Source organism: Stegostoma tigrinum, chromosome 28, assembly GCF_030684315.1.
Source record: "Stegostoma tigrinum isolate sSteTig4 chromosome 28, sSteTig4.hap1, whole genome shotgun sequence".
Classification (NCBI taxonomy): domain Eukaryota; kingdom Metazoa; phylum Chordata; class Chondrichthyes; order Orectolobiformes; family Stegostomatidae; genus Stegostoma; species Stegostoma tigrinum.
In genome coordinates, this window is record NC_081381.1 from 23,484,754 (window position 1) to 23,511,415 (window position 26,662).

Consider the following 26,662-nt stretch of genomic DNA (forward strand, 5'->3'; position numbering starts at 1 on the left):
AGATGAATTCGAGACAACATTAGTCATGATGTACCTAAATGGTGGGACTGTCTTGATGGATTTCTCCTCTTTGTAGTAACCCTTTTCCAACCACCTTACCCCAAACCCTCGTGAATTTCTCCCTTTGTTCCCCAATTCTCCATTTCTAGACATCACTACAAGCCCAGTCATTTTTCACAGTTTCTGTCACTGGTTTGGTGTGGTAGAGGTGCTAAAGTAGAACTATAGAGATATTGCCTGGATGTTTCCTCTCCATTTTATGTTCCTGGTTGACAGTTGAGATCTCTAACTCTGGACAGATTAGACGCTCAATTGAATCTGAATGTTACTCTGGAAACATTTTAAACCAGGACTCCCAGCACACAGTGCACTGTTCAGATTATCTATAAACCATTTCATGCGTCAAAGCCTTTTTTCCCAAACGGTTTATATATTTCAAAAAGCACAGTAAAGTGAACTATCCAGACAGAATTAAATGACATCTTGAACTAATGATGCAACACTGAAGTTCCAACTGAACATTAACAAAAGACACGATTGTGGCCCAAGATCATTGAGTACAGAGGAGCAGGAATGGGCTGGTGGGGGAGTAGTCATGGTTGCAATGTTGGGAGGTGGGGGAAGCAGAGTGGTTATCAATCATGAAGCAGAGGTGTAAGGGTGAACTGAAGATTGCAGCAGACACTGAAAATGGAGAGGCATCGGGCATAATAGTTAAAGCAAACCGAAAGAATACAAGCACTACAGCACTGGAAAGAGAATTTGGGGACAGAGACACAGAAAAAATAAAAGTGAGAGAGAAATCAAAATATTAGAGGCCAAAGAGAGACAGTCACCCAGAAAGGAGTGTTCCAGACTTCACTAATCCAATCACAAGTAGCTGCCAATGTAGATCCTTAACAGATGGATACTTGCACTGTGGTGACATTTAAAATGCCCCTTAATGTTTTTCCATTTCCTATAATCACATAGAATTGGAGGCCATTTGGTCCATTGTACTTGTGCTAATCTAGTGACTCCGTTTCTTTCTCCATAGTGCAGCACTTCTCTGTAAAAGCAGAGTATTACAGTTTGGAGGTCAACCTGGTACCTCATATGAGTAATGATTTAAATGGCACGGTAATTGACTGTAGGCAGTGAGGCAAATGATAGCTTCACTATAACCAGTCCAGCTGAAATCTGCTAACTCAGCATAAGCTAAGGAATGATCTTGCTGAATATGGCACATTTACACACTGACAAAAACATTGGGAAAGCTGTAACATGGATGGTCAAGCAGGTCACTTTGGTATGTTGTTTACATTGTTTTCAGAAAATATTTGCTGCCCTATCTTTCTTCAAATCTGACCATCCTTCACAAATATGAACCTCTCAATGAGACGTAAAGACTTTCCTCCGACCAGCTGCATCTGAAGCTTATAGACCCTTTGCAGTTTTAAAGGAAGTGAAAACATTCAAACACACGGTTTATTAAATAGAGATTTTTAAAAATATTTATACCTTAATGAACTGAAGTAAACAGAACACAAAAACAACTATTCACTTCTGTACAAAACTGCTCCGAAGTGACACCTCCGCTTCTGCAGGGACTTTTCTTTCTGTGCACTTGTTGCTCTCATTTATAGAGCAGGCTATTTTGGGACTGGGTGTTTACTGTGGTTTAGCATATTCCCTTTCACTTCTCAGAACCAGAACTCAACTCTGACCCAGACTAATGGAATGAGAGTCTCCACTCTTAGATGGCTATAAATGTGTGACATGAAATCACGCTCCAAGTTATCACCTCAAGTGACGGCATCAAGAGAGGAAGGAGTGGAGGAAGGAAAGATTAAAGAAGGGGGCTATGGTAAATCTAAAGGGTGTAAAACAAAAATAATACATGAAGGCTATAGCTCAAACTTCATCAGATGTAATGTTCTTCAGGGATTTCGTTACTTGTTGGATACTTTGTGGTGCTCCTTTCTGCTGCCCTTTTTGCTTGGCTTGTGTGGTTTCACCTTCAGGAGAATGAAAGCTGGCGGGAGAGTGTGACCCAGGAAAGGTGGGGTTGTCACGTCCTTCACCATGATAATATAATCACCTGAAATTAGAGGTGTGTCAGTTTTAAATTTTCTCATTTTAATATCTTTTCCCCCTGTTTAACTTCCCCGTCCCCTGAAGGGTGGATTACACTTGAATACATAGTTGGAAGAACAACGGCAATGTGCCCTGTACTCCATCCAAGTGTGTGGCCTTTTTATATGTATCTTACAGGGGAATCTCATGTGTCTCCACACAGCTAAATGTAATTGTAGCAAACTACTCAACTGTGGATATCTCTCCAGGAGAGTCTGAAACTGTCCTTGGCTGATGAGAGCTCTACACTCAATTCAGGCCTCCTCAGCATTCCTGATTCTCATTGCTCCTCCACTGGCAGTCATTCCTGCAGCAGGCCAGGCCCCTCCTTAAACCACTGTGTTTCTCTCCCATTCTCTCCTTTAATACGCTCATTAAAACCTGCCTCCTGGACTAAACTTTAGGTTCCTGGACTAATATCTCCTGATGTGGCTTGATATCAACTTCAGTCTGAAAACACTGCTGTGAAATGCCTTGGGATGGTCTAGTTTGTTAAAGGTGCTATAAAAATACAAGTTGTTGTTGACTGAATTGCCATGTAGGGATCAGGAGCAAGGGCAATGACGGCCTTTCCTTCCCTATTGGAGCCATAGAGATGTACAGCTCAGAAACAGACCGTTCTGTCCAATTTGTCCATACCAATCAGATATCCTAAATTAATCTTGTCCCATTTACCAGCATTTCACTCATTTCTCTCAAAACCCTTCCTATTCATATACCTATACAGATGTCTTTTAAATGTTGTTGTTGTAACAGCCTCCACCACTTCTTCTGGCAGCTTATTCCATGTACACACCACCCTCTGCATGAAAACGCTGCCTCTTCGGTCCCTTTTAAATTGTTCCCTCTCACTTTAAACCTATGCCCTCTAGCTTTGGACTCCTTTACCCTGGGCTAAAGGCCTTGACTATTCACCCTATCCAAACCTCTCATGATTTTATAAACATTGATAAGCTCATCCATTAGTTTCTGACATTCCAGAGAAAATAGCCCCAGCACATTTAACATTTCCCTATAGGTCAAACCCTCCATCCCTGGCAATACCCTTGTCAATCTTTTCAAGTTTCACAACATCTTTCCTATAGGATGGAGACCAGAACTGAATGTAGTATTCCAAAATTGGCCTAAACAATGTCCTGTATGGCCATAACGTTACCTCCCGACTCCTATACTCAGTGCACTGACCAATAAAGGCAAGCATATCAAATGCCTTCTTCATTACCCTGTCTACCTGCGACCCACTTTCAAGGAATTATGAACAGCACTCCAAAGTCTCTTTGTTTGGCAACACTCCCCAGGACCTTATCACTGAGTGTGTAAGTCCTGCCCTGATTTACCTTTCCAAAGTGCAGTACCTCACACTTATCCAAATAAAACTCTACCTGGCACTGCTTGACCCATCATCCCAGCCTATTGTACTCTGGGGTAACCTTCTTCCCTGTCCACTACACCTCCAATTTTGATGTTATCTGCAAACTTACCAATTATTCCTCCTACATTCACATCCATTTATATAAATCACAAAGCGCAATGGACCCTTGGCAGAAGGAGCTAATTGATGGAAACCTACTGTAACAGTTCATCCCAGGTAACTCCACAAACCTCAGTGGTAAAAACTGGGGGTTTCTGTCAGCGTGATACGAAACCAGACCTGAGAGTATGATTAACACAGGACACCCCATCCTCTGATTTTGGGTCCTTTTAGGATGTATCAGAATCATACAATTCGGCACCTTAGCACAAGGAGTTTTATTCATCCTGTGACAGATGCACTTTGCTAGCAGCTGGATGGGAAGTGTGTTACCTATTGAGAATATTAGTTCATACAGACCAGAGAAGTCTCACATCATTCTGCAGTGTGTGTTGACAATATTTAGCATGTCATAATACACCTGGACTGAGGAAAAAAATGGACTAGCATTCTCCTCCTGATCTCTCTGGTGATGCTGTTTGGGAAGTGATGATGTGGCGGTGCCAGTGTTGGACTGGGATGGACAAGGTATCACACACCAGGTTATAGACCAACTGGTTTATTTGAAAATACGAGCTTTCGGAACGTAGCCCGTTTGTCAGATGAAGTTGACATTGATGTTTGAATGAGGTCTAGAGTTTGCTCACTTGTGAAGACAAACAACCTCCCGACACTCAATAGGAAAAGGAAGAGGCCATTGGGTCTGCTCTGCCATTTAATTGGATCTGTATCTCTGTTTTATTTTTCTATCTGCAAACACAGAAAAGTTATGGTACAGAAGACGACCATTTGGCCCAATATGCCTGTGCTGGCATGTCCCTTGGTTGTCATAGTTAACCAAAATCTCTCATTCTCACAGGTCCACTTAACGAATGATAAGTGGGATCGGGTAATGGAAATCTGCTGGCATCTGTGGAACTGTACCCAGCAAGAGTTGACACACTCTGGGGGTGGGGGGGGAGGTTTCCAAATTAAGCATAATATTATTCTTCCAAAGAATCAGACAAGTCACAGTGTGTGTGCTGCACTATGCAGCAAAAATATTTATACAGCTGAACCGCAAACCTCTACAAAAGGTTGTTTTATCTTGTCTTGAGAGACATAGTTTAGAAAAAGGGGGAAATAAAGCTACACAAAACAGCATCCCAGTACAGAGAAAGAATAAAAGCAAAATAGTGCAAAGGCTGGAAATCTGAAATCAAAACACAAAATGTCAGAGATACTCCACAGGGTTGACAGGATCTGTAGAGAGAGAAACAGGAGTTAATGTTTCAGGTCTGATATGACTCTTCAAAAAAGAGGAACCTGTGTTTATACAGCATCATTAAAGCTTCAGAACATCACAATGTTCATGACAAACCTGATTAGTTTCTAAATGTAAAAGTCACCATAGTCTGAGCAGTTCTTGGGGCTGTTCTCTTTTTAGAGAAAAATGACTGGTGGGCCAAGTCCCACAGCGGAGCTGAGCGAACAGGCCGAGTCCCACAGCGGAGCTGAATGAACAGGCCGAGTCCCACAGCGGAGCTGAATGAACAGGCCGAGTCCCACAGCGGAGCTGAGCGAACAGGCCGAGTCCCACAGCGGAGCTGAGCGAACAGGCCGAGTCCCACAGCGGAGCTGAGCGAACAGGCCGAGTCCCACAGCCGAGCTGAACGAACAGGCCGAGTCCCACAGCCAAGCTGAATGAACAGGCCGAGTCCCACAGCGGAGCTGAGCGAACAGGCCGAGTCCCACAGCCAAGCTGAATGAACAGGCCGAGTCCCACAGCAGAGCTGAACGAACAGGCCGAGTCCCACAGCCAAGCTGAATGAACAAGCCGAGTCCCACAGCGGAGCTGAGAGAACAGGCCGAGTCCCACAGCGGAGCTGAACGAACAGGCCGAGTCCCACAGCCAAGCTGAATGAACAGGCCGAGTCCCACAGCGGAGCTGAGCGAACAGGCCGAGACCCACAGCGGAGCTGAGCGAACAGGACGAGACCCACAGCCGAGCTGAGCGAACAGGCCGAGTCCCACAGCGGAGCTGAGCGAATGGGCTCAGTCCTGATGTGGAGTGCATGGGCCAATTCCCATAGCAGCGGCAGAGCAAGTCCTGGATGGAAGTCAGCGCGTGGAGGCAGCATGGCCTCATGCTCTGAGACAGGTGGGCATGCATTGGAACTTAAGTACTAATTGTAATTTATTATCATTCTGGACTTTTTCAACTAATGCTAATCTATTGTATTTTTTACTCTGTGACTACTCTTAAAAGTACCTTTACCTAGGTCCTCTGTACCTAAGATGTTGCTGAGTGGCCACATTACAAACTTTTCACTGCACTCATTCGAGTGCACGTGACAATAAAGGCTATTCTATTCTACACCTGAGAGTCACCATACATCAGGCAATGAGAGAGGTTGAGAAGACAGTCCTTCATGGTAACCTCAGCCAATGTGGAAGTGAACACATGCTGTGGGCATCGCTCTGCATTGCAATCCCGCTGTCCAGTCAATTGAGTTAACTGACTCCCTTCACAAAGTGTTGTCCTAGCATTAATAATGGAAATGCATCTGTCAATTTGCGTACTATAAAATCCCCAAAACAGCAACGTGATAATGATCACATAATCTGCTTTTAGTGATGTTAGTGAATAAATAAATATTGAGGAACACCAGAGAAGCAGATAGAAAATGGATGTGCACAACTCCACTGCTCTTCTCTTAGGTAGAATGTGGAAGTTTTGATGTCCAGTTGAACGGGCAGACAGAGCCCTTTGCTAATCTGAAAGATGATACCTTTGAATGTGTGGCACTCTCTCAGTGCTGCACTGCAAGTGTCAGTCTAGGCTCTGGCTCAAGTCTCCAGTGTGAAACTTGAATCCACAATATTCTGACTCAGTGGTAAGAGAGTACTATTTACTGAAACAAGGATGACATTTTGGTCTGAACCACATGAAAGATAATTTCTCTCTGAATGACTTGTGAGCTGTGGGTTGTACTTTCAGAAGTGCTGATGTAAAGCTGGTGACTAAAGCCTTGCTTCACACTGAGCGCTCACTCCCAGCATTCACTATACTTGAGTTTATAATCTGACACTTAGTACTGACATTGATATTAGTCACAATGCAACAGGTGGGCTGAAGTGCGGTTTTTTTTAAAAAATAGACATTATTTAATAACCTTAACCACAGGCGATATGCTGTTACGATAACAAAGAAATGGTGCAGAGAAACAGGGCTCTGTGATGCTGACATGCACTGACTCAACTAATGTAGGATTAGCTGTCCAGTGTAATTTTCTTCACTGTTTTGTGCTGACAGCCCAGGCAACTTTTTAAAATTCTAGAAACACTAATCACTACCCCAGTTAATGCCAGCTCAGCGTGTGCCAAGTGTGCTGGATTATCAGCCTCATTTTCACTACACCACCTCACGTAAAAGCTACAAATTGAACACTGTCCTACATTACAACAGTGAAATAAGGAAGTAGCGTTTCCCCAGAATCTTTCATGACCTCAGGACATCTCAGAGTATTTCACAGCCAGTTAAATATTCTTGAGGTGTGGTCACTGTTGGAATGTCGAAAGCATGATTCTCACAAACAGTAATGAGATAACGACCAGATAATCTTTTTCTTTATTAATGCTGATTGAGGGATGTCCTGGGGTTGTGAAAGGTGCGGTATGGATGGAAGTTTCCTTTTAGCATGTAAAAGCAATGGTTGGCAATGCTGCCTCACAGCAGCGGGGACACGGCTTCGATTGCACCCTCCGACAACAGTCTGTGCCCAGTTTGCACGTTCACCCTGTGTCTGTGTGGGTATCCTTGGGCTGCTCTCGTTTCCTCCCACAGTCCAAAGATGTGCAGGTTAGGCAGACTGGCCATGCTGAAAATTGTTCTGCCGCGTCCAGGGATGTGTAGGCTGGGTGGGCTAGCCATGGTTAATGTGGAGCTAAGGAGATAGGGTGGGGAGTTGGTCTAGCTGGGATGCTTGGTGCAGATCCAACAGTCTGACTGGTACTGTAGGCATGTTATGATTCTATGAGGAGAAAAGTGCCTTCCCACTCTTTGCCATCACTATATGTCACCTGGTTGTGCAGGTTCTACTTGTCCCTGGTATTATGAAGGATGGGCCTGGGCTCATTGCCAAGGAATGCTCCAAGTAGTTGGATAGTTCCGTATCACCTGTACTCGTAGAAAGGTTTGTAAGGAAAAGCACCTTTGACCAGAAGTCTATCAGGAAGTGGTCAGTGCATAGTATCCTTGAGACCCTCCAGGAAAAGGAGAGGATTGAACCTGTCCAGTGGTTCCCTGAGAAGACTGTCAAAGTCATTTGGCAGAATGTGTCATCACCAGAATTTACCAACAAGTACCAAGATGTAGCTTGGCTGGTGGTGAGAAGGGACCTGAAATATCCTTCACGTACATCTGGATTCTCTGCTTCATTGCATGTTGCCCACAAAATGGCTGTGGGGCGAAGAAACTGTCAAACATCTCCTTCTGGAATGTGTCTTTGTAAAGGAAATCTGGAGAGAGGTGGGCAGTTTTTATCGAGGTTCGTCCAGAGCAGCTCTGTGATGCAGGTCTCTGTGCTCTTTGGTGTGCTCCCCAAAATGCACACTGAGACAAACATCAACTGCGTCTGGGAGGGCCATCAACTCAGTGAAAGATGTTCTGTTGGTCTTCCAATGCAAAGAGTTGACCCTGAGTGAGGGGTGCAGACTGGCACATTCCAAGGTCCGGGGCTACATGCTGAGGGATGCACTAAAGACTGAGGCAGCTGCCACCAAGGTGCAGTGGGGAAAGACCACTGTTTGAGATCTGCCTGTCAAATTACAACAGGATCTGTTCTGTTATCAGACCCTCCCTTTGTCTCAAATTGTCTAAACAGTGCCTTACACAATTAGAAATTACCTTTGGTATTTTTGCAGCTGCAGGCAATGTCAAATTCCAGTGATTGTTTGTTCTTTATTGCAAAAACTGTACAGAGCTGCTTCTATTCCTATGTACATAAAGATATTATCTTGATTTGAACTTCATTTGAATCTTTATTTTGTTGGAAATTTAGGAACAAAATAGGCTGTTCCTGCTCAGGGTGGGACAACTGAGGTACTGAACTCATTTTGGGACTAATCTCACTCATTACCTGGCTGTTATCTGGTAATTAAGACTTAAACAGGTTGAGCCTCCTCTCTCACCTGGTCTCACAGTATGTGGATTTGTGGCATTCTGCTTCTTCCTTGATTTTCCACTCAATTTGATACTTACTTCAGATCTGTAAAGAAAAACAGGAGATGAATTAGATATCAGCACAATGCCTTTTACTCTTTGTCCTCAGCAGGATATTGTATTATATTCTTTCAATCTGTTCCTGAAGGTGCAAACATTCATCTGGTGTCATGATCTGACAGGTTCTTGGCAGGTCTTGGTCAATTGACTGTTTTAGAACATCGAACATAGAGCATAGAACAGTACAGCACAATACAGGCCCTTTGGCCCACAATGTTGTGCTGAACTTTTACCCTAAAATTAAGGTCGATCTAACCTCCACCTCTACCTTATACTATCATCCATATGCCTATCTAATAGCCGCTCAAATGCCCCTAATGAGGCCAACTCCACTACCCTCTCCGGCAATGCATTCTACGCCCCTACCACTCTCTGAGTAAAGAGCCTACCTCTGACTTCTCCCCTATATCTATCTCCACTCACTTTAAAACTATGCCCCCTTCTAATAGCTACCTCCACCCTAGGAAAAAGTATCTTGCTGTCCACTCCATCTATACCTCTGATCATTTTGTATTCCTCTTTCCAGTCACCTCTCATCCTTCGTTGTTCTAAAGAGAAAAGCCCTAGCTCTCTCAACCTTTCCTCGTAAGACCTTCCCTCCATTCCAGGCAACATCCTGGTAAATCTCCTCTGCACCTTTTCCAACACTTCCACATTTTGGTGACCAGAACTGGACACACTACTACAGATGTGGCCAAACCAGGCTTTTGTATAGCTGGAGCATAACTTCATGGCTCTTGAACTCAAACCCTCTATTAATGAAAGCTAACACACCATACGACTTCTTAACAACTCTATCCACCTGGGTAGCAGCTTTCTGTGAACATGAACCCCGAGATCCCTCTGTTGGCAGCAACTGGTTGGGCAGTCTTCTTGACTGCAGATGATTAGATGAGGGAGGGAAGGTTAACTCGGTATCCTAAAGATCAATTTATAGCAAGTCAGCTGTCATTCAGGTGGCCACGGAAGTTTCCATGGAACAAAACACGTAAGGACAGCCATCCTTCCCATCTTAGTGCATCCAGTTAGAAAATTTCCCAGTTGCTGCATTCACTTTGTCCCTAATTGATTACAGGGTTTATGCCTCCAGGATGCTACGTGCAGGCCTATATCATACACTAGAGCCTGACCAGAGTCACTCGTGCATGAAGACTACTTAGTGGGGTCTGAATTTTTAAAATAATTAGTTTAACTCGTGTGGAAATAAGCAGACAAATGTTGTCACATTCTCATTCTTCAGTGACTGCAGCAGACAGCTGAGTGTAATGTGAATGTCACGTGGCGTGTCACTCTCTAAAGGATAATTGTTATATCCCTAGAGGTATGTGTAGAGAGGACAATTGACTCAATGTGTTAAAGGGAGAACCATCAATATGCGCAGAGTAATATTTGGCTGCAGTCAGTTACAAGGTGATAATTTAATTGCAAATCAATCTGATGATGCCATGTGCCTGGGAAAGAAATTTTGTTTGGTTGAGAGGAGGGGGCATTTCAGGCTGAATGCTGGGCAGTTAGTAATCTTATCAGTAAATATTTAACACAATTTCTTACATTTAAAATGAATCCTGTTGAATTCTCCTCCTCCTGCAGATGCTGGAATGGATTTTCTGAATATAATTTGAGCAGTTTACTAGTTGATCAGGAAATCGACACTCATGACTCTTGCCAGGGTGTGATTCCACTGGCAGAAGCAGCTCTTCTCCAAGTTAGCCAATTTCTTCATGAGCTGGAAGACTATTTGACTGTTGTAGTATCACAGCCAAACAAGCAGCTGCTATTACTTGGACTTGGGATGGAATGCATTCATAAACTGTTTACAAATAATTAAACAGAGGTTCAGAGTTTTGGATGCCATTTTCTACCACTTAGTGGCAGATACAGGGAAAATGGAAATTACCCTCTTTACATAAACCCCAAAGTTCTTAAGACATAACGGTAATAATAGCAGACAGATGGATAGTTTACTTTTAGTGAGTCATTTTACCAAATGGCTTGGTTTGGGTTGAGTGGAATGTTAACATGTAAAAATCTCAAACCCAAGCCCAACCCACTTCTCATCACCCCTTTTTGCTTTCAATTGATGCTGGATGAGATGGGCCACCAATCTGATCAAGGAAAGTGGGTTGGTTATGAATTATTTTAATAACTCACGTTTAATTTTGCTTCCACTTTTGTTGCTGGCTGGCTGGGATTCTTAGGCATCAGGAAATCCAGCACCAAAAAAGAGAAGACTGCTGCATGGAAGAGGTAAGTGTTTTCTAAGCACTGCTTTTGGGCCAGAAGGGGCACAAATGATTTGCTCTTAGCAAGCCAAGTTTATCTGATTCCTACATGGACTTAAACCCCTATCCCACGATTGTACCCATGTTCTCATCCACCTCGACCCTCAATGAACTCCCAACTCATGTCCCTCTGAATCCCAGCAATCATCCATCTTTTCTGATCCTTTTCTGATGAAGGGTCTAGGCCCGAAACGTCAGCTTTTGTGCTCCTGAGATGCTGCTTGGCCTGCTGTGTTCATCCAACTCCATATTTTGTTATCTTGGATTCTCCAGCATCTGCAGTTCCCATTATCTCTAACCATCCATCAACCTTCCACACTATGCTGTATCCTCTTTTACCATCTATATCCTGAGGATCCTGGCTTGTGGCAATTTCTGTTGAGAAACCCAAACTTCAGGGTTTCTCAACAAGAAGTACACCCGCCCCATGTGAAAATCCTAGTAAATATCAGGGTCCACAATTCTTAACATTACTGTTTTCATATTTGGGGAACCCCTTTGTAAATTCCCCTCGCTCTTGGACATGGTACATAAAAAGCTGGAAAATTCTAATCAATCCCTCTCACACCTCTGTTATTCTCTATTTGCCTACATACTGCATATTCTTATGTGTCAAGCGCTTTGCGGTGACCTGAAAGACAAAATAAGATGTTTCTCATACAAAACAAAAACAAAGAAAATCACAGCACAGGAACAGGCCCTTCGGCCCTCCAAGCCTGCGCCGATCAAGATCCTCTGTCTAACCTGTCATCTACTTTCTAACGGTCTGCGTCCATTTGCTCCCTGCCCACCCATGTACCTGTCCAAATATATCTTAAAAGACGCTAACGTGTCTGCGTCTACCACCTCCGCTGGTAACGCGTTCCAGGCACCCACCACCCTCTGTGTAAAGAACTTTCCACGCATATCTCCCTTAAACTTTCCTCCTCTCACTTTGAACTCATGACCCCTAGTAATTGAGTCCCCCACTCTGGGAAAAAGCTTCTTGCTATCCACCCTGTCTATACCCCTCATGATTTTGCAGACCTATTATGTTTTTGGGTCTTTTAAATCAACCTTATTCTGAACTCTATCAATGATACAGCGGCAACCTCCTTACACTTGCTTTGTGATCTAGTCAAGTCTTTAATAACCTTCCCAGGAATCAAACATCATCCTCTAAGTTGCTGATTGCTATTAGGAGCAAACTAACTTGTGCCTGAAGTACCCCAACATTCATTCCGAAAGTACAAAATGAACTTAGTACAAATATGTATCTCCAGTAATCAGTCTTTTATCTAACTCTGAAAGTGAACAAAAATAATGCAAAAATTACTGCCTCCAATTTTCCTGTGAGGACGCAATCAGCAAGTCCTGAAGGCATTGTATGCAATACTGGAATGGGACAATCAACATAAAGAGTCAGGCCCCAAGGAAAGTTCTGAACACACTCCACCACTTCCCATTTTAAAAGGGTACATTAAAATCTGAAGCCATCAAACTATTGCTTATCAGAGATGATGGGATCTGCAGATGCTGGAGAACCCAAAATAACAAAGTGTGGAGCTGGGTGAACACAGCAGGCCAAGCAGCATCTCAGGAGCACAAAAGCTGACGTTTCGGGCCTAGACCCTTCATCCTATTACTACTTTCAAACTATTGCTTATACCCATTTGGTGTAGCATGCTTAAGGATATTGAAAGCTTCCAATTGTTACTGTAATGTATACTGATGCCATAAAAATGCACACAGAGCTAAAGGAAATGGGGTGTGGGATAAAGGAAAGGACTTAAAATTGCTCAAGATTGAAACATCAGAAATATAACTTTGGATCCTGCATTGCTTAAAATTTGGGGCAATTACTTTACGCACATTTTGTATAAAAAAACCAAAAGAACTGTGGATGCTAGAAATTAGAAACAAAAACAGAAGTTGCTGGAAAATCGCAGCAGGCCTGGCAACATCTGTGGAGAGAAATCAGAGTTAACGTTTTGGGTCCAGTGACACTACTTCAGAACTGATGATAGCTAGGAAATAGTTGGTTTTTATGCAGAAGATAGGGTGGGGGGAGGGCGTAAGGAGCAAATGATAGGCGGAGATAGAGGCCAAAAGAGACAGAAGAACATTTGGACAGACAAAGGAGTGGATGACGATCAGCCTTGGAGAATGTATGGCTGCTAATGGGTAGTATTAATGGCTGACAATGGGTAGCGTGTAATGGCAGAGCATGTGATATAAAGGCCTGGTGTATGGGGTTTGGGTGAGGACCTGGGAGAAAGTGCCTTCAGCCCTAAAATTTTTGAATGTGATATTGAGTCCAGAAGGTTGTAGAGTTCTTTAGTGGAAGTTGAGGTGCTATACTTCCAACTTTTTGTCTTTGTTTTTGAAACGGTGTGTTTGATGTCAGTGAAACTAGAAATGGGGAGAAATGCAAATGGACTGTTAATTCACTAACAATTGTTTGAGCCTTGCATTAAGTTCAAATTATTCCCATCACATTCATCACAGTGCTACACAGTCACATGTTCTATTTTTATTCTGACCTCTCTCTAGTTGGCTGGTGTTAGGCTCTCTGCTAGACTTCTCACGCCAAGTACACTTTTGCCTGCAGTATTTATCCTTTGGCTGGGGTTACATTGTACTCAACACAAAGTAAATCCATGGTAACTGCCTCCTGAGCGGGCCTCACACTTTATGGCTTTCGTATGTTTCGTAGTGTGCAATCTTTGGACTGTAATAATGATAGAGTCCAGGGTAAGATGCTTTAAAATACAGAAAAGTAGCAATGAAAGCCTAAGTTTTCTGCATTGCACCACCTGAATATCGGTTTGCCAACAGTGTCGGTATTACTCACAGGTCACATTGCTATATTCTGCTGTCAGGCAGTTCAATTGTGCAGTAAAAATGAAACACATCTACACTCTCCAAGGTCACTGCCCTGTCTGCTGAAGACTTACCTTTGTTGTAAACGAAATACTTCACTTGTTTTCTACTTATAGATACACAAGGCCTTTTATTCTCTCCATTCCTAAGACGGTCTTACAAACTACAACAGCAGGTACGTTGCCATGTCAACATATCAATATTTTATTTTGTCCCTCTTTAAATCATTAGACAAATGCATTGAGAGAGGGCATGGACAACCCTCTCATAGTGCTGTGTGGGAGGCAGGTACAGGAGGGCTGCAGTAGTGAAAAGCATTTAAAGAGATATAAGCCTTCACTAAAATGCGTCATTTACCCACTTTCTTTAGTTACCCTTGCTGCTCTACTCACCCCCATTGTGTCACAGATTTTCAGTGTGTGACACACCCTGAGTCACTCTCATGGCATCACTTACCCTTGGAAATTGATACATTGTCTGTGCACAATGCATTATTCCTGTATTATACTTCCTCAGTAATTACTCACCTTTCCATCATTCACCCACTGCGTTAGTCACTCTCATTCCAATACCTACCCTTCTTTGTGTTACCCAATCTTTCACCTTCACTGCAGAACATTCATCAGCATGTCATGACTGCTCATTAACACCTCATACCTACTGGAATTATACTCATTAGTGCAATCATTCAGCAAAAACAGAAAACGCATATTCACAAACTAAGCTGTAGATATGAGACGTGTGGGTAAGGTAGACTTCTTCCCCCCAAGCTCTGGTAAATAAAAACTTCTTCAATGTCTTGGCTCCTTCATAATCAAAGCATCTCTTTGTGCAAACATTTACAGTGAACCAGGTCAACCAGCTGATCAGAGATAATGGGAACTGCAGATGCTGGAGAATCCGAGATAACAAAGTGTGAAGCTGGATGAACACAGCAGGCCAAGCAGCATCTTAGGAGCACAAAAGCTGACGTTTTGGGCCTCAGATGTCTTAGCTATATGTATCCTTGCTCATTGTTGTTAAAAGCTTGGAGAGCAAGGGGTGAGGCCTGACAAACATAGCATATAGAGCAATACAGTACAACATAGGATCAGGCCCTTCAACCCACTAGTCTGTGCCAACCATGATCCCATTCTAAACTAATTCCATCTGCATGCACATGGCCCATATTCCCCTATTTCCTGCCTAGACATTTGTCTGTCTAAATATCTCTTGAACATTGCCCTATACTCATCAATCATCTTCGTCACTTCCTCAAAAAACTCAATCAAGTTTCTGAGCCAAGACCTCCCCTGCATAAAGCCATGCTAGCTATTGCTAATAAGCCTATTCTTCTCCAAATGTGAGTAACTCCTGTCCAAGAACCTACCCCATTAATTTCCCTATCACTGATGGAATGTTGACTGACCTATAATTCCCTGGATTATCCCCATTGCCCTTCTTGACAAAGGAACATTACCAGCTATTCTCCAGTTTTCTGGGATGTCACCTGTGGCTAAAGAAGATACAAAGGTCTCTGTCAAGGCTCCAGCCTTCTCCTCCTTTGCCTCCTTTGTATACTGGGACAGATCTTATCAGGCTCTGGGGATTTATCAAACCTTAATGTTCTTCATGACATCCACAACTCCTCCTTCTTAATATCCTGTCCAAGCAAAGCTATCACATTGGCTGATGTCAGCAAATTTGACCAGAGCAGGCAAATGGGGCCTTACTCAAAAAAGGGCTCAACTCAAAAGGTTCAGATAAAGGTGGCTTAGGTAGAAAGGTACAGTACGGATTAGATTTTAAAGGATGTGGTTTTCTGTAGCACTGAAAGAATCCTGGGGAATGAAGGGAATAAATTGGGATGCATTCCAATGACAGGGGCATGGGAGACAGGAAGGGTAGGAGTTGCATGTTTAGGGTGGGAACGCAATAATAAGGGAATGAGGTAATAAAGTACCCTTGGGAGGGAGGGTGAACAGTTCATTTGAATAGGAGGTAGTGTAATGCTAAGGCTCTGGACAGGATCAGGGGTAAGAGCAGGAATATCAAGAGACTTAGCAAAATGGCCAGTAGTTAGAGGGAGCAATATAAGGACAGAGAGATTGCCATAGGAAAAGAAAAGGCCACCTATAGTGTAGGAGTAAAAGTACAGTGTGGAGGGACAGGTGGATGAGTCAAACGAAAAATTAACAACCACCATCTCTCCTAAATCTTCTCACAAAAGAAAACCTTGCCAAAGAATTCACAGTAGAAATGTGTTCCTCTACAGTGCCAACACCCGCAACTGAGGGAAATGAAACAGAAACTGAAAAATACTATTGTGTGAACTCAGTTAAGGGCTTAGTACTAAAGGAAAAATCTCACTGCACAATAAGAGTGAATAAGCTTGATCAACTCCTAACACCAACTTCCCAAACTTCCCACAATACATTAAATTTTGAGAAGAAAGACATCTAAAACCCGCCAGAAATGGTGATTATGTGGGGTTGTGTTAGGAAGGGTTTTATTCCATTTGCAGCCTTGTAGGAATATACACAGGCCTGTGAATCCTAATGTTAAAGATATGATGTTGAAACCATTACATGGGCTGTAGGTTCCAAGGTTGGAGGGCTGTATCATGACGATTCATGAAGGTCATCAAGAGTCAAATTGAGTTAGTTCCTGCATCCATGGAAAGCAATTTAAAGATCTAGGCTCCAAAAAACCTGCGCATGTCAGAACGTGGAGAAGGAAAGCCAGTCATAGGTCACAGAGGAAACAACTCCCATGTAGAGGTGGCCGAAGGGCTGGCTTTCAGTCAACACAAGACCAACGTGATAAGGGTCCGAAAGGTAGCTTGCCTATCTTAAAATTTCAAATGGAATACAAACATCCCATTCCTAATACTTCTTCATAAATCAGTACTTCTATGTCATATGTTAGACCAACTTAAAGCAGTATCAGCATTGTAGAGGTTAAGGAGGAGAAGAGAGGAAGAAATGGCCAGCACCAACAGAACGAGAGTCAGGAGGGTGCAGCTGTGAATGAACAGGCAGTACCTTAAAAGGGGAACCGTTAACAACATTGTAGCATTAGGTGTGTACCTGAGATATTGGCCAAGCGTTCATCCCAAGGCCAGCTTTTGTGGTTGTGTCCTTGCTCCATACAAACCTTTGGCAAAAAGCAGTCAGGTGTTTATGCTTTCTTGGTTGTGAAGAAAAGGTTACTGAGCTGATGGTACATGAGTTGCTGAGTGCTTTACCTTCTTCAATGTTTTAAATGTGAGCCCTAACAGAAGTGCAAGAGCCAGTACCACTGTGGTGCAAGTAGTGCTACATTGGTAGCTGCAATGAAGTGATAAATATTGATTGTACAAGACAACTGCTGGAGATGACTGGCGTCCAATCTGCACGTGAAAGTTCTTTGCAGCGGCAATCTTACAATGCCAACTCATTCATAGGGGCATGATGCATTGAATAGTCCATGGTACATGACTTGATGGAGTGCAGAAGATTATTCATCCTCTTACGGCACTGGGGCCAGGTTCTCTTGAGCTACCCAAAAGTGTTGACCCCCAAAGCCATCATTGTCCAGCCTGCCTTCGTCAATCAGGACAGCGTCCTGTTTCCATTCATAGGAAAAAGTGCTTACCTTGTCTTCAAGGGAATGTCTAGGAAGGCGTCACTAATACATGCCTGATCTCTGATATCTCCAGAGCTGAGGGTGTGGGTGATGAACAGAGTTCAATTGATGTTCCTGGCTTACAGAGTGATAAGCTGTCAGGATGCCTTTTAAATGTGGTGCCCAGAAAGTTGGTCCCAACGGGCCTCAGAACTTCCAGCCTGTCCAATAAAAGTTGTCGATTTACCTACGTGTGCAATGAGCTGAGAAAGGTGTCATTGCATGAGAAAGCTTTCCCCATCTCTGAGTGGAAGTTCCTCCTGTTTTTGGCCTGCTTAGTCTGAAGAAAACACATTTCTAACCATTGTGTCACTAACTTTTACAGCACAATGCCTTCTCGTTGCACGTAAAGGCCTTGCTGCATTATTGACCCTGACTGCATTGTTCAGCTCAGTTATATCACTCACCCTCAGAGTGTGATTCAGCCTCACTGTGTTACTCACCCTGCTGTACTAATCTCACTGGGGGCCCTGATCTCAATCACTATCTAGCAGTGCCTGAAACTTAGGCAAAGTGAGTGCAGGGACGAATTTGACTGTGTTGCCCCTAGTGTTGTTGATAACCTGAAGAGATAAGCACATACAGAGCGTTAATGGTAAAATTGTTACAGTGATTTTCAAGGGTGAAAATTTGTTCAGAGAGTGTCAATAAAATCTGGAGAGAGAGGGAGGTCTTATGGGAAATAATTGGCAAAAAAGGCTCTTGGCATGTGGCAACATTTGGCTGATGATAGTCTCTCTTGTAGTGACAGGGGAAGGACGTGCAAGGGAGGTTGAGGAATTTCCTCCGGTTTTAGTGATTATCAAATGAAAGTCTCCTATTTGAAAGCTGCAATCCCATCACATAATGCCTGTGTGATCCACTTAAAAAGATGGGGGAACTATTAAATACAGTTTCTTTTAGTTCTTGGCTGAATATACAGCTTTGATTCAATGCAGCGTTAATTTGAGTCAGCAGTGTATGGTTGGGAAGGGGTTAAAACAGATGGCATTCCCATCACTTTCAGCAGCATCATCCGCTCCATATAGTGTGCAACATTCTTATTTCAGCATTGCGTCAGAGGAGAAATATTCATCCCAAGCAGCAGGGATTTAACATTTAAGCCCACAGCATCCAAATTACATCCGTCAGATACAGCTGGTCGGTGTTCAGGCCTTACACCTGCTTTACTTTATTAATTGCACCATGAAGGCATTGGCTGTATGTTTGGAAATGGACAACTGTCAAAGCTCAATGCAAGCCAAAAGAACTCCACACTTTTGTTTAAATTTGTTAAACTTAAAAAATTATCTCCTAGAGACCCCAGGTTTGGCAACTCCAGGCTGAAGCAATTGGCTTGTGGATTCCTTGATTGGTACAAGCAATCAGTGCTCCTACTGGCCAAGAGACCCCATGTTCAACAGTTTAACCTGGAAGACTCGCTTCAGTGTGCCTGAGTTAGGATGGAACATAGCAAACCAGGGCTCTTGCTCCTGATCTCTTATCTCACTCCTGTAAAATGGCAATGTGTAAATAGCATCAGCATAGAATCACTGGCTCATACAGAACAGAATGAGGCCCATCATGCATGTGATGGCCCTGAAAGAACTGTCCAATTAGTGCCACTCCTCACCTGCCCTTTCCCTGCAGCCCTGCAAACTTTTCCTTTCCAATATTTATCCAACTCAGTTTTGAAATTTCCTAATAAATCTGCTTCCATCACCCTTTCAGCCATCTTCAGCAAAAGCGACAACAGAAACTGGAAAAGGACAAGGCAGGTCAAGAGCTCAGTTGTGCTGGACAACAAAGACATTCGCTCTCTCAGGCTCACAGAGCACTTAAGTGATAAATAACAAGGGACAGCACCAGTCAGGAATGAACCTGGACATAAATCATAAAAGGAGGAGAGAAATAGCAGAGGAAATAAAGATTAACAAACAGCTGGCAGTGTGTTAAAGCTATTTCAATTTTGGGTTTTGCTGCTGGGGCTTGGGACACAATCAGAAGCAGTTGATTGAATTGCTGCTCTGCAATTCACCAGCAGCCACCAATTATCCCCCAGGCTCTCATTACACTACCCATTTAAACCTTTATGCCACTACTGGGAGAAAGGTTGCTGTAGAAGGGGATCAGCTTCACTGCAGTAATTACTGATCCTTGATAGGGGAGCTGCCAACCTCGGTGCCTTATTACTCTGGACCTGGCCTGTAATGAAGTGAATTGAGAGAAAAAAAATGCAACATACTCAATTTTTTTTAATACTTCTCCACTCCCCTCTTAATTGTGTTGCTGAGCAATGGGGCACAGTTCCATAGGTGTTGTCTGCCTATCAATACCCCAAATAAGGAAATATTCAACAACAAGCCTAGTGAATGCTGTTACGCTTTTCAACTATCCCTTCTTTCATGTGATGTGCCATTATGGCAGAGCGAATGTTCAATGAGTTCCTAGCCACCATCAGTGGCCAGCACAGAAGCATTAAGGAATTCTAGCACCAAACTATATCTCTGGTACCCGAGCACTCAGCTCTGGCAAGACTTGAGACATCCCTGACAGATTTGATTCAGTCCCATTCTGGGCCGTTGCATTATCAACCTAATGTTATTCTGAAAATGTAAAATATGCTGCAATTGATGACTCACCCCGGTACTGTCAATAAACAAATCATTTAAAGGGTAAAGACAATGGCTGTGACCCAGTGGTATTATTGCGGGACTATTTATCCAGAGACCCAGGGAGTGTTCTGGGATCCCAGGTGTGAATCCCACCATGGCAGACGGTGGAATTTGAATTTATTAAAAATCTGAAATTAAGAGTCTAATGATGACCATGAAACCATTATCAACTGCCAGAAGAACCCATCTGGTTCTCTAATGTCCTTCAGGAAAGGAAGTCTGCTGTCCTGGTCTGGCCTACACAAGACTCCAGATCCACAGTGATGTGGTTGACTCTTCAGTGCCCTGGGGATGGGCAATAAATGCTGTTTTCACCAGCAATGCCCACATCCCATGAATGAATAAAATAAATAGATGCAGCACCAAGTTACACCAACTTGACCAAAACAGGCTCAGCTCCTGGTCCTAATTTATCTAATTTCAGACTGAGCAACCGTTAGGACACCCTGTGTTAGGGAGCAGAGGCGTCTGGCAGAAGGGGATGTGAGTAATTAATGACAATTCCCGGTCCTGACAACAATCAAATGTTCCTTCTAAAAACTACGTATGTTGTGGCTGTGTGCATAAGCTTGTCTGCACGTTGTCTGTATGTTGACAGTATGTATGTGTTTCTGTGTACGTTGGAGATTGTGCATACATTGGGGAAATACGCTACCACAGTGGTTAGCACTGCTGCCTCACAATGCCAGGGTCCCAGGTACAATTGGACGACTGTCTGTGTGGAGTTTGCAAATTCTCCCCACGTCTGTGTGGGTTTCCTCCCACAGTTCAAAGATACGCAGGCCGGGTGGATTGGCCATGCTAAATTGACCGTAGTGTTAGGTTGATTAGCCATAGTGAATGCACAGTTACAGAGATGGAGTGGATTTCGGTGGGTTGCTTTTCAGAGTGTCAGTTTGGAAGTGACAGGCCAAATTGCCTGTTTCCACAGGGTAGGAATTCTGTAGTGATTCTATGCATATATTTTTGTCTGTGTAAGTTGGGGGTGTACATGTGTATGCGTTGAAGGTATTTTGAGAATGTATATGTATGCAGAGGGGATGTCTACATATATTTGTGTGTATGCCTATTGAGAACACGGGATAGCCTGTGTTAGGGAGCAGAGAGGTCTGGCAGCAGGGAATGTGTGGAATTTGTGATGATTTCCAGTCCTGATAACAGTCAAACAAGCTTTTTGAAAATGGTGTATCTGTTGTGGTCATGTGCATGGGTTTGTCTGCATTTTTGTGTGTGTTGAGAGTATGTATGTGTTTATGTGTATGTTGGAGGATGTGTGTATATGTGTCCAAACTGGGAATAAATATAGATGGTTGTGTGCATATGTAGGGGGTTATACATGTGTACATGTTGAGAATGTATTGAGAGTGTGCGTGTGTAAATGTTGACGGGGTGTGTATACATGAGTATGTGTGAGTATGTATACATATGCTTGTGTATGCATGTGTTGAGTGAGAGCAGAATAGTCAGGAGTGAGATTAGTTTTGCCACTGTTAGTGGTTGAAAAGCCTGATGAGTGGACTGTCCCCTGTAAATTGCCACTTGAATGAAGAGAACACACAAGGAGGAATGCTGTGAAGGTTTAGCTGTTGGTGGCAGATCAGTGGATGGAATGTCGCTGGGTCAGTGAGACGGGTTTATATATTCCATATGGCTTTCTGCTGAGATTTCTGTTTCAGTTTGGGAGTGTTTTGTTTTAAATGGAAAACATCTGTAAATAAAGCACCAACCTTTCCAAGCATTGTTCACCCATTAATAACCAAAAATCATAAAAATCTTGACATCAGAGAGCTGGATCACCCATGTATGACTGGAACATTACTACAAAGAATGCTTATTTCTTGGAGCTGCAATAGGTGAAAGATAGAAAAGGCAATGAAAACTAAACTCTTTTATCTATGTTCTCGGTACGTGGGCATTCCTGGAAAGGTCAGTATTTATTGTCTGGCCTTGATAGTCCTTGAGAAGGTGATGGAGAGTGTGAACCTTTAAAATAGTAGATGGGTGCCAGTTAGGTGGAACGCTTTGTCCTGGATGGTGAGTAGATGCTTGTATGTTGTTGGACTTTAATTGATCCAGGCAAGTGGACAAAATTCCATTACACTGCTGTCTCGCGCATTGTAGATGATTGAAAGGCCTTGGGGAATCAGGAAATGAGTTACTCCCTGCTAAATTCCTAGCCTCTGATTCGATCTTTTAGCCACAGTGTTTATTTGGCTAATATAGTAAATTTTCCGGTCAAAAGTTTCCAGCATGTTGAAGGTGGATGACTCAGTGATGGTAACATTGCTGACTATCAGAACAAAGTGATTAGATTCTTTCTTGTTAGAAATGCTGATTGGCTGTTGTAGGAATGAGCAAAAAATCCCTGTCATTTAGAATACTGGACCAAAACCCTGGATTTTTAACAGAACTTTTTTTAAAACAAAAACAGGCAGCTGGGTTATGCTCTGGAATACACAATCGGGGTTAGCTGTCTGGAACCATGGTTCAGTTAGCAATCCCTATTCACGTTTTAGTCCTAAAGGAATAATGAATTCAGACCAAAGGCATCAACTTCAGAAATCTTGGACTCTTCAGAGGTACCAACACATTCAACTTCAATTAATATTCATTCACAGAAATACTGGACATTCCACTTAATCAAAGCGCATTTACACCTACTCTAAACTGTGAGGAAGCCAATTCACCATAAAGGGAACAGAAACACAATGGATATCACAGATTTGCAAGTCTGTATAACTCCCTGAACTGGGAGGGGGAGAGAGCCATCCCTGCAGTTACCAACAGAAGACAGATCCCAGACAGCTACTCTCCCTGAGTAGCTACCTCCCTGAAACCTACTGACACAGGACTGTCCCGTACCAGGGGAACCAACGGCAACTAACTGCGACCAGCAGATCTGACAAATAACAAAACTCCAAAAACCACCAACACGACTGACAAAGCCTCAGACACATCCTGAGGTGAAACCTGGTCATAAACTACCACAAAGTAAGACAACCCAAGTTCTCAAACCAGGCTGAAGACCTACGCTGTACGAAGGCTTCAGCCAAGCACTAGCTACAGCAAGTAGGAATGGCCAGCTGTATTCCATTGATTGTGTTTATCCCCAGTGGTGAGCCTATTTCCTCCACCCAAAGTATCCAACCGAGCTAGCAGGGAGGGGAAGGTGGGCTGGTGGCAGTGCAGGGAACCCTGATCTGCTGAGTTCCTCCAGCTCCACACTGTGTTATCTCTGACTCCAGCGTCTTCAGTTCTTACTATCTCTTGTCAAAATGTCTATGTTTGAACCTACTGTTTAATCTCAAACAGTAATCAGCCTGTATTAAGTTAATATCTGTGTCAGTTTCACTGTTTTGAATTTGACTTTTTAAACTCTTGTATTTTATTCACCCTTGTTTTGTTTCCGTTTATTAGTCATGCCTTTTTTAAAAATTCTTGAGATATATGTTCACCTTTGCATTTAATAAATGGAGAGATTCTTTGCCCTGAAACACCTGTCTACTGACTTCTTCACTTCACATTCCTAAATTAAGTCCAGTGTCAGAGCCAGGGATCTGGGCGTGATTCAAACCACCTAAAAATCAGCAAATTACTGATTGCAAACCAGACTCCCCGCACTGTGTGGCATAAGTGCTGCTTGCCACTTGTCAGCCTGAGCCTGAATTTCGTTCAGATTGTATTTCAATATTTGAGCGAATGTGAATGCAGTTAAACAGTGTACCATCTAGAGTTAACATACACAATTCCGACTTTACGATGGAGGACCAATCACTGCTGAAGAGATGACTGAGGTAAGACAGAGTCCTCTGGGACCCTCACTGTGATGTCCTGAGATGACTGGTTTCCAGCAACCTTCCCCCCAGCCATCTTCCTTCTCATGGTCCATTGGGAGGAAGAGTAGGACATGAGAGCGATAGATGAATGCTCAACAATGCAAACTGAAAAATATAAAATCTCTCTGTAAGAATGATCTATTGTGTCACTGCAAATGGGCAAAACCTGAAATGAGGATAAGGAGAAACCGACATCTATTTCAAGCCCACATAGGAACCAAAATCCATTTCAGGCCCACCAACTCCCACAGCTACCTAGAATACACCTCCTCCCACCCAGCTTCCGACAAAAATGCCATCCCCATTCCCAGTTCCTTCGCCTCTGCCGCAGCTGCTCTCAGGACGAGGCATTCCACTCCCATACATCCCAGACGTCTTTGTTTTTCAGGGACCGCAACATCCCCCCTGCAGTGGTCGAGAACGTCCTCAACTGCGTCTCCCGCATTTCCCACAACTCATCCCTCACACCCCGTCCCCGTAATAACAACCAAAAAAGAATCCCGCTCGTCCTCACGTATCACCCCACCAAACCTCCAGATCCAACGCATCATCCTCCGACACTTCCGCCATCTGCAATCTGACCCCACCACCGAAGACATTTTTCCCTCCCCACCCTTGTCTGCTTTCCAGAGAGACCACTCTGTCTGTTGCTCCCTTGTCTGCTCCACACTCCCCTATAGCCCCACCACAGCCAGTACTTTTCCCTGTAACTACAGGAAGTGCTACACCTGCCCCCACACTTCCTCCCTCACCCCCATCCCAGGCCCCACGACGACTTTCCACATCAAGCAGATGTTCACCTACACATCTGCTAATGTGGTATACTGCATCTGCTGCACCCGGTGTGGCCTCCTCTGCATTGGGGAAACCCAGTGGAGGCTTGGGGACCGCTTTGCAGAATACCTATGCTTGGTTCGCAATAAACAACTGCACCTCCCAGTCACGAACCATTTCAGCTCCCCCTCCCACTTGAACTGTCTGTCCTCCCTGGACTGACCTATCTCCTCTCTTAGCTCCCTACCTACACTCACCTTTACTGGCTCCATCCCCGCCTCTTTGACTTGTATGTCTCCTCTCCACCTATCTTCTCCTCTATTCATCCTCAATCCACCTCCCCCTCTCTCCCTATTTATTTCAGAGCCCCCATCCCCTCCCCCATTTCTGATGAAGAGTCTAGGCCTGAAACATCAGTTTTCCTGCTCCTAAGATGCTGCTTGCCCTGCTGTGTTCATCCAGCTCTATACCTTGTTATCTCGGATTCCCCAGCATCTGCAGTTCCTATTATCTCTAAGGCATTAACCCTTTCTGTTCTTTATTGCTATCCAATAAAGCATTCTGTAAATTGCACAGATGCACTTTGAACAAGACTAAGACTGGTCTCAGTGATGATGATTCCTGCAATTATCTATTCAACTGATGCTCAGTGCTTAAGCTCACATATGGTAAAGGAAAAGAAGAAAATGATAGTAAAGTAGATAGCCACTTGAATGAAGTACTGGTGAGTGGCTGACAAAAGTGTAACTATCCCAAAAGGGGATGAGGTAGCACATAGGCTTGACTGGATCATAAACGGATCAGTTGATCCAAATGGCCTGTGCTTATAATTGTCTGTAAGCAGAAAAACATCCGGACAGACAGTCACTGGCATCACAGCAGCAGTGACTGACACACTGACCCATAACACATTTTAGGAATGAGACTGAAACAAGTAAAGTCATGTCCCACTGTGAAATAAACTGGTAAAGAGGGAGCAATGGTTATCAGGCATCTTCAGAAGAAGAGAAGAAACTTGGAAAAGAAGGTTAACAAAACGTTTTTGAGCTAATAAAATTGCTTGAAGATTTGCCTGCTATCTGTATTTTATACTTTAATCTGTTGAGGCAGGCACAGCCAAAGGGTTAGCTGCATATTGGAACATTTCAGAAACACCTCAGAAAATAAAGAGATAATGGGAACTGCAGATGCTGGAGATTCCAAGATAATAAAATGTGAGGCTGGATGAACACAGCAGGCCAAGCAGCATCTCAGGAGCACAAAAGCTGACGTTTCGGGCCTAGACCCTTCATCAGAGAGGGGGATGGGGGGAGGGAACTGGAATAAATAGGGAGAGAGGGGGAGGCGGACCGAAGATGGAGAGTAAAGAAGATAGGTGGAGAGGGTGTAGGTGGGGAGGTAGGGAGGGGATAGGTCAGTCCAGGGAAGACGGACAGGTCAAGGAGGTGGGATGAGGTTAGTAGGTAGCTGGGGGTGCGGCTTGGGGTGGGAGGAAGGGATGGGTGAGAGGAAGAACCGGTTAGGGAGGCAGAGACAGGTTGGACTGGTTTTGGGATGCAGTGGGTAGAGGGGAAGAGCTGGGCTGGTTGTGTGGTGCAGTGGGGGGAGGGGATGAACTGGGCTGGTTGAGGGATGCAGTGGGGGAAGGGGAGATTTTGAAACTGGTGAAGTCCACATTGATACCATATGTCTGCAGGGTTCCCAGGCGGAATATGAGTTGCTGTTCCTGCAACCTTCGGGTGGCATCATTGTGGCAGTGC

At 43.7% G+C, this 26,662-nt stretch overlaps 1 protein-coding gene across 2 annotated transcripts in view; it reads right to left on the bottom strand.

Annotated features, from left to right (window-relative positions):
• Positions 1-466: 466 nt before the first annotated feature.
• Positions 467-26,662, bottom strand: part of LOC125466536 (MORN repeat-containing protein 1-like) — a 185,610-nt gene continuing 159,414 nt past the window's right edge. Inside the window, exons 13-14 of one of the 2 annotated variants that reach the window (XM_048561130.2) lie at positions 8,759-8,835; positions 467-2,080 (exon numbers count right to left, since the gene is read on the bottom strand). In XM_048561130.2, the coding sequence (XP_048417087.1) occupies positions 1,932-2,080; positions 8,759-8,835 (226 nt within the window). In that variant the 3' untranslated portion in view covers positions 467-1,931. Of the gene's footprint in view, positions 2,081-4,599; positions 4,829-8,758; positions 8,836-26,662 lie in introns of those variants that run through there. The other variant, XM_059638066.1, reaches the window with a different exon arrangement.